The 9,597-nt window shown below is 35.1% G+C and overlaps 1 protein-coding gene across 1 annotated transcript; it reads left to right on the forward strand.

Moving 5' to 3' along the window:
* The first annotated feature begins 1,823 nt into the window (after window positions 1-1,823).
* On the forward strand, window positions 1,824-3,885 carry LOC110869277 (scarecrow-like protein 8). Its single transcript, XM_035975444.1, has 2 exons — window positions 1,824-1,912; window positions 1,944-3,885. The coding sequence occupies exon 2, from the start codon at window positions 2,005-2,007 to the stop codon at window positions 3,730-3,732; it is 1,728 nt and encodes a 575-aa protein (XP_035831337.1). The 5' UTR covers window positions 1,824-1,912; window positions 1,944-2,004; the 3' UTR covers window positions 3,733-3,885.
* The last annotated feature ends 5,712 nt before the right edge of the window (window positions 3,886-9,597 follow it).

The following is a 9,597-nucleotide window of genomic DNA, read 5'->3' on the forward strand; positions in this document are numbered from 1 at the left end:
GTTACGAGTCACGGTTTGTTTTCTTGTGCAGGAGATCGACCAGCAGGCGACCCAGTCAGTAATCCTCGAGAGGAAGGGATTAACCCTTCTTGACGAGACCAGTGTGTTAATCCTGCCCGGTTAACCATTGTTTCATCAGACGGGTTTGATGGTAAATACATAGATGACAGCCTGCCGAAAGTAGACGGTGTCAAACGCTTTCAGACCGCGGGGATAGCGTAGGCTTTGGTGGCGGTGGTTACGATTTCAACAACCAAAAACCTTACGCGCCTTCTTTCTTTTTCACATTATTGAATTTCACAGGGGACAATTAATTAATTATGGGGAAGAAAAGAATATTATATAATAATATTGGTGAGAATGTCAACAGAAATAAATTCATTCTTTAAGTGCACCTAAAAATAACTTATTTGGAATTAATTCTACATTTTACATCGTGTAAGATTTACAAGGACGACTAGACCTGAAAATCCGAAATGAAAAACTATCCATTTTATCTTTATTTTATCTTTATACGTTATAATTCATTTAACATGTATTTTATTTTTGTAGTACTTTATAAAAATATAGCGGGTCTATATATCAATTGACTTGAATGCCTAAGACTTTTTTTGTGATAAATTATCCGTATATGTCATTTACCGTGCATGCATGTAAATAAGAAAGCATTACAGTAATAACTAACTGATTGTCCATTAAACATATTATTTTATTTTACCTTATTTATAGGGGATATGTTGTGACGTGGTCGTCGGAGGACTATGCAATATTGTCATTAGTTTAATTAGAAAAAGAACATGTATTTTCCTCGCAATTTCTGTATCTTTTTACAAATAAATTGGCATATACTTTCTTTATTCATATGTATACTTTAAGAAAGATCGATAAAAGATACGTACGCTATTTGAAACGGTCTTTTCATGACTGCAGCACAATTTGGGATATTAACATATAGCAAAAGGTAGAGCATAAAAGGTTAAAATAGAAAGTACTTTAAATTATATCTTAACCAATCTCTAAGCCTGATTAAAAATTTTAAGGACTTTAATAAAGAACAACTTAGCAAATAATAGTATATCTTTTATAAACCGTCCCATTATCTCTGTTTGTACGAATCTTAGAGTTCTTAACTTAAAGTTGATCTTGAATTGAGCGTTTGGACTTAAGCAATAAGAAAACTAATGTTATCACCATATAAATAAAAATATTTTAAGTAAAACTTCACAAAATCTACAAAAACTAATTTGAGTGATTTATATATAGGGGAATTTACAAAACTAGTTATTGACCAAACCCACTTTCAAAATTAGCCATCTTCCGCGTTCTTGGAACGACGCATCACACACAGAATGCGCTTTTGAAGCCACAACATCGAAACCCAAGAAAAAATGGACACGTGGCGTTTTCAAAAGTTACATAATTCCAGACGAATTAAGAGACCCCCAGACGCATGAGGTGGACCTCTCAGACGCACGAGGTGGACCCACAAACGTATCACATGCATGAAATCTCTTCAAAGACGCATCCCGTGCATGATGTGTCGCTCCAAGGACACAAAGATGGCTAGTTTTGAAAATGGCTTTTTTCGATTTCTATTTTTGTAATTTTCTTTTATATAAATTCATTTTTAACTACAAAACATTACTTAAAGTTGATGTACATATGTTCCCAAAATATGAAAATCCAACCAAACAATTTACATATTAGTTATTGCAAAACAATAAATAAATCATAAGTATGTAACCGTAAATATTAATATCCATCCAACATTACCCCTCCCTATTTAATCATAATTAAATAATCAAACCGTATATCGTTATACATATTTATTGTAATACGTGGCTCCAGTCAATAAAAGGAAGCTTTTTATAACACACTCGGAACAAACACCCCTCAATACTTATATTATTTCCTCTCTATACGCTTGAATCCATCCAACTTTTCTCTTCGTTCAAACCCACAAAACCCATTCTAAATTCCATTTTTTTATTACCTCCGGCGACAATGTCGTCTGGGTTTTCCGGCGGATATCCAGATTACTTCAACATTTCCGGTAGATCCATGTCTATGATGAACAACCAACACGTAAATTACCGGTCTGGTATGATCCGAAAACGATCGTTGGTGGAGTTTCAACAACAACACATGAGAAACGTGAAACCAAGGGCTTATGGTTATAACAATCATCCGAATATTATTAGCTCGCCGGAAGTTTCTTCTGTATCTAATTTCTCATCATCGTCTCAACAACTTCAAACGGAAAGGTTCAGTCACAGTTACAGTGGAAAACAACTACAACAACAACCGCTGGTGAATAAAGAAGTGCAGAGACGGATGCTACGAGAGCTAGAGAGAGAGCTTTTGTTAGACGATGAAGAAGGCGAAAACGACGCCGTTTCAGCGGTGACAGATACTAATTATTCGGAGACGTTACAAAAGTTATTTAACCCGGTTTGTAAAAAACCGGAAACTAGGATTCCATCTACTCCAACGACGTCGTCTTCATCGTCATGTGCGTCATCTTCATCAACAGTTTGTTTAAAACAGTTGATATCAGATGCTGCTGAAGCAATAACAGATGGGAAATTAGAGATTGCGAGGGAATTAACCACGCGCTTGAACCAGTATTCCTACGCGCGTGGGACTCCTGAACAACGAGTGGGTTGTTACATTGCTTCTGCTCTACGCGCACGGCTACGCGTGAAATCCACGGTGGAGGAACAATCGTCATCCACTATTGAATTGTACAAAAAAGACCACATTGTTTCTACGCAACTGCTTTACGACAAGTCCCCGTGTTTCAAACTAGCTTTTATGGCGGCTAATAATCTCATCATGCAAACTTTTTCTGGTTCGATGTCCGGTCCGGTTCAGCCCGAGGGGAAATTCAATATCCACGTGGTGGACTTTGACGTAGGACACGCGCTTCAATATGTGTACTTGATTCACGAGATTGCAGCAGCGCGTCGGATTAATAACCGTAACGGTAATAGTAACAATAACAGTAACGGTAACAGAATACCTATTTCGTTAAAGCTAACGACTTTTAAAGATTTTGGTAACGGAGGTGTTGAAAGATTGAAGGTTTTGGGTGATGGGCTTAAATCGCTTGCTAACAAATTAGGTGTTTTGTTTAGTTACAATGTTTTGGAGTTTAAATTATCGGAGATAAGTAAACAAGGGTTATTAGTTGCAAACGACGACGTTTTGGTGGTGAATTTTGCTTTTAAGTTGAATAAGTTTCCGGATGAAAGTGTGAGCACGGAAAATCTAAGAGACGCGCTTCTGCGGCGCGTGAAAGGGATGTCGCCCGCGGTGGTGACGGTGGCGGAGCAGGATTTGAACACAAACACGGCCTCGTTTACGGCGCGTGTGAATGACGTGTTTGGTTATTACACGGCGTTGGTTGACTCGTTTGACGCAACGATTGGGAGGGAGAGTGTGGAGCGAGTTAAGATAGAGGAAGGACTGAGTCGGAGAATCGGTAACTCGGTTGTGTGTGAAGGTAGGGAGCGAGTTGAAAGATGCGAAGTGTTTGGCAAGTGGCGGGCACGGATGAGGATGGCAGGGTTTGATCAAAAACCGGTGAGTCGAGTTACCGTTGACTCGTTGGTGTTGAAGGTTAACTCGGGGACACGTGGCAACCCGGGATTCACTGTGAAAGAAGATTTAGGTGGGGTTAGTTTTGGGTGGTTGGGACGGAGTCTCACCATAGTGTCTGCTTGGGATTAATATTAAAAAGTTTGTTGATAAATGTATTATGGTTAAGATGTATTATGGTTAAAGATTATAATTATACATAGTTTGGTTGATGTTTGAAGTAGATGTGTAATGTGTAATTTACCTAAAAATGGGAATAAACGTGGCGTTTGATTGTGGGTTCAACGTGTAAAAGTTGGAACTAGGAAGTCGGAACCTACAAGGTTGGGGAACATATGTTTAGAACAAATACATGTGTGGTTTCACACTTGTCATACAGACAATGTTTGATTTAACAATGGTTGTAAATATGTGTTATCCAACGAGCAAAAGCCTTTTCACAACATGTGTGAGTGAGACTAAATATGAATAATGTCCCCCCTCTTAGGTGTTTTGCGTCATATAGTAGTCTAGTCAGTATGCATTATGAGATGTTTTATTAAAATGGTGTAGTAGGGATGTGAGTATTATGGGACGTTATGTTAAAAGGGGTATAATATAATTAAATAAAAAAACCATCCAAAAATGTTATTGGACAAATCCCAGTATGGAAACCAGTGATTGGCCAAAACAATTGAAGTTTGGAAAAAGGACGCCAAAAGCATTTTTTTTTTTTTTTGAAAAAACGCCAAGAGGGCGGTAATTGGGCGTTTTGGGGCGTGATTTTGTGAAAAAATGCCAAAATTTTGGGCCACTACGGATGGTCTGAAATTGGCAAGACCGGAAACAAATAATTAGTTATTTAAATGTATCTTTTCTATCCATAACATATAGGTCTACGGTATAATGTTTGCCCTGTAAATTTGATGTGAGTTCAAATTGACAATGTGATATTACGTGATATTCAAAATGTAAAAAAAAAAGGTTGTTATAAAAGAGGTGTTATCTTCTAACTTGATTCTTTTCAAATGTATTATTTTATAAATAATTTTTGTAACCGTATTTAACATGGAATCCATGTAAATAAGTTGACTATGGATGGGGTAGAGGGGGGAACAAACCAAACGTTTGACGAACAGTTTGTGAACCATTTAGCAGAAAGTTCGTTTGTGTTCATTTGTTTATTAAACAAACGAACATGAACAAAAAATTATGTTCGTTTAGTTAAATGAACGTACATGAACAGAGGTTATGTTCGTTCATTTATGTTCATGAACGTTCGTTAACGTGTTTGATAGTGTTTTTAGTTTTTATATTTTATTTAAATACTTAAAAATTTCGACAAAAAAATATTTAATAAATGTCATTATATTAAATATTTTGTTCATGGACGCTTGTTTCTGTTTGTTTGTTTGTTTCCATTTGTGTTCATAAACAAGCTTACGCACATTTGTGTTAATCAACGTTCGTTGCTGAAAGTTCACAAACGCACACAAAAAGTTCATTTCCTTCACAAACAAACATAAAATATCGTTCGGTAAATGTTTATGAACAGTTTGTGAACACATATATTTTTTTAAACGAACACGAACAAAGTTTTATTTATGTTCGTTCAGTTCGTTTGCAACCCTAGGTGGGGGATTGGGTCAACTTGGCAGTCATTAAAATCCAGGTGTTGCTTTTCTTGAAGTCAAGGGTTTAAGCCTAGTCCAAGACGGATTTGATATAATTTAAGTAGTTGAAAAATCACATATTTGTCACGTAATTTTTAACATAATATGTTTTGAATAACAAGAAATATAAATTATTCTAAAATAAAGAACATATAGCTACATATCGTTACGTGCACTTATTTGTAAATGTGCCACATACCGGTCGTTAAAAAGTGGGCATGGCCCTTTATAATGGCTTCCATTGTATTTGTATGGTATTATTTCTTAGGTGTCGATAAAGGGCTCCACTTATGTGGCAGTTTGGTGGGGGTTTTTTTAAAGAAAAGTTATTATCAAAAAGTTTCTTATAATAATCTACTGGATCTTATCACCAAGTTTCGTGGTTGACAAAAACGATGCAAACAAATAAAACGCTAAGCAAAAACCAAAAGTACTCCAACTTGTTTGATTATTCTTTTTAATAAACGGCTAATAAAGTTAACCATCAACCATTCATACATATGCAATGTTTATGTTTGATAATAAACATGTACATTTGAATATATAAATAACATGTACGAAAACTATACATATTTATAATAAAACTATATATATTAAAAAAAAAATTTGTACTACATAATTTTTTATTTGGTCGCTTTAATAGTATAATGATTTTGGTTGTTCGTGGTCCTCGCAACTTTGATGTGACTGGTACATATGGATTGAAGTATTATAAAGATCATGTTTTTAGCTTAGGGTGAAGGGGGTGCTCACCTAATAGGTGAGTCCCCTCTCTTACGCCAAACCAATCCCCGTGTGCCACGTCAACTCCCCTCTTAAACTCTCCTAACACCCCAATTTGATGGCGCCACTCCCCTCTTAGGTGAATTGGTTTTTTTTTTTTAAAAAAAAAAGAAAAAAAAAAGAAAAGGTTTGATTGGACAGCTGCCTTCTCTCTCCTCCCTCTCTCTCGGTGAGCCGCCACCGGTCCCCCTCCATCTCTCCTCCCCGATTTCCTCTCCCGAGTGATTGGCGCCACCCACCGATTTCCATCTCTCCTCCCCGATGAGCTTTACCGAATACGCCCCGACCCCCCTTATGTTAGAGCATCACCAATTGATATGTATCTGGGTGATGTTTTTAGTTGTCATATGACCTTTGCCCAATCAACAGGATAGTTTCTCTCACTTTTACTCAAACCGTTTAGTTCACATGTAGTGGGGCATGATGTGGGGTTTTTTTAGCCATAGCGTCCCGAACACCACGACGGACGGCGCTATAAGGGAAGAAAATGGTGGGGGCGGTATGGTGATAGCGGCGTGACGGAGGGGATTTTCAAAACTTTGACCAATCAAAAAAAGTTAAGTGTTGTTTTAATTAATTAATAAAATGAAAATTAATAATTAGGTAATGATGAGTAGAGGTTTGGCCTCTAGTGATATAACGCCCATAAAGCCATTGTGTGACGTGACACGACATGTGTCACATAAAACTTACAAAGGGGGTTTATGATTACGGATGACGTTAAAATAATAACTTCTCTTTGCTCTCTCCTTCTTTATACTCACATACCTCATTTTTTTTTCAAATACACATTGACACTTTGTTACCTCAATATCATCATCTCTTTCCTCCGTCTCATTTTTCTCTCTTTTTAAAAACATACAAATTCATCCTATTGTGGATGGTCTTATATGTGATTTTAAGTGTAAAATGCATGTCATTTGCGTACTGAATTCATATATGTTAAGATTTAGTTTTCTTTTTTACATACTATTTATATTTCTAAATCAGTTGTTTTGTCTAGAAGAAACATATATGTCGAGACGACCTGATGTAAATGGTGCGGCGAATATGAAGAAACCAGTGACCACCATTTTTCATCTTGTTATGTATCCTCATTCATATAGCAGGCTATAAGCAATGGGTGTGATAACCCCCCCCCCTCCCCCCGTTTTCGTGTTCTCGATTCGGGACTTGTTATGTTATCATAAAAGTATGAAGTTGGATCGAGTCAAAAGGAAAGTCATTCAAGGCATTATAAACAATTATTTTTCGTTAAAACTACAAATATTATTTATTTATTTATTATTATTATTATAGATTTCCCCTTCAACATGTATTAGTGATCTTAGTCTCATATCTAATTGTAAAATCGTATTTGATATCAAGATTCATGCTTGTTGGATACATGATTATTCGTTACCCATTGGCCATTGGATACCCGATTACTCATTACTTATCAGGTATTGACATTGTCAAGTATATTTCTTAATATTTCATATTTTTATTTATTACTCTGGGAAGTATAGAAATATAAAAACTAAAAAGTAAGTTAGTAGATTGCTCTATCATCCAAGATTATAAGATTATAAAAAAGTGAAAATAATATTTCTAAGTAATCTGGTCTGGTATCACCTTATATATATATATATATATATATATATATATCCGTCACTTAATCTCGAAATCTTTTAAAAACTAATCTAATAATACACGATCTCATACCCAAATATCCATCCCGAGTTTCGATTTTATACGTTGGATTTAGGTTAATTTCTATCCTTAGGGTGAGAGGGGCACTCCTCTCTTAGGGGAATGACATCTCTTACACACACCCAATCAACACGCGCCACGTCAACTCCCATCTTAAGTCCCCATTTTGCACTCAAACGTTAGCATCACTCCAGTCACACAATTATTTTTTTATAAAAAAAGAAGAAAAAACGGTGGAAAAATGGTGGACCCACATTAACAACCAATCACCCCCTCTCTCTCAATCGATGAGTACACACCGCTCTCCCACCCCGCTTCCCCTCCCCGAATTGATGGCGACGGTGTTCCTGCTCGGAGAATCCACTCCTCGCTCCCCTCCCCGAGATCACCCTTATTAATACTAATACGGCCTTCAATAACCAATCCACTTTTAAAACATTAAAAAAAAAACACGAAAGTGCTGAGCTACAACTCTTAATAAAATAATAAAGTTGGTGGAAAAGCTTAGAACTATCCAAATATTTGTGTTTATTACATTAAAAAAATATAACTTATTTCTGTTTTTCGTTATTGCATCAAGAAAAGAAATATTTCCTGAAACATATTTTTGATTTTCTAAAATAATATATAACCTCAACATTCTGCTTGTTACAAAACAAAATAATTTTATTTCCAGAAATATGTTTTAATCTAAAAGTATATTACAATCAATAAATATTTTATCCTAATATATAAGGACAATAAAATAAAAATAAAATAAACATTCTAGAAAATTGTCTGCTTATGGATCCTTTCTATACTCGTCTAGTCTCTCTTTTTCTAACCAAGGTTGTCATCATTTCTTGACTAATATTCCTAGTCCAACGTAATATATCAGAATTTTTTTCGAGGCCAGGATATTTACGATTTGATGATGTAAATAAACATGTATTGATAATCAAGGGTTAAGACAAGGTCACACAGTTTACTATCAAGGGGTTGTTCACAAATAAAGTTAACCCAAAACAACTAAACAATATATATAATATGTTATATATATGTACACACACATATGTGTATAGTTATGATTTAAAGTAGATATAAAAATAATTACACATGTGTTATATAACCAATAACAATAAACGATTCAAGTCTGAAGAGATTTTGAAAATGAGCAGAGTGGCTTAATCTTTGAATATTTATAGCTTAAAATGTTGTTTATTTCGAATAATTAAATACTATTAAAGGATAAAAAGTAATGTTATATAAGACCTGTATGTACTTGGATACGCAATAAATAGAAGGTACAAGTGATAAATGCACAATTCCATTGGGGGTGAGAAATAGTTACAACCTTATTAATGTGTAGGCAAATGAGGTGATGCCTTGGACCCATGCATCAGTGTTACAGTGTGTGTGACACTGCATCATCTGAATCCTTTAGTAAATTTCCCATCAGTAAAATGTTACAACTTATGTCTCCACCATATCTAGCAACTTATGTCTCCTCATTCATGGCCATTTGTACGAGTTGTAATGCATGTATTACAAGTTGTTAGATTGTTATTGAGGTGGGACATTATTCATTATCAGCTAGATTCTCTCTATGTGATTATGATCAAAGATACACCTTCTTTAATGATAGGATTAGGATTGCTAAAGTTAATTAATATTATAATCCTTTTCTACATATAATGTTTAATATATTACACTGATAATTGGTTAATCTTTTATTAAGAAAGACAAATCGATAATATATAATTTTCCATCAAAGGGCTTATAACCTAACGGTATCAAGTTATATTGAAAATGTATAATTCTTCATAAGGTTAAGGGTTCTAATCTCATGATAAACAAACATGTATATTTAAAAGTAGGATTTAGTTTTACT

This window comes from Helianthus annuus, chromosome 7, assembly GCF_002127325.2.
Source record: "Helianthus annuus cultivar XRQ/B chromosome 7, HanXRQr2.0-SUNRISE, whole genome shotgun sequence".
In the NCBI taxonomy this organism is placed as follows: Eukaryota; Viridiplantae; Streptophyta; class Magnoliopsida; order Asterales; family Asteraceae; genus Helianthus; species Helianthus annuus.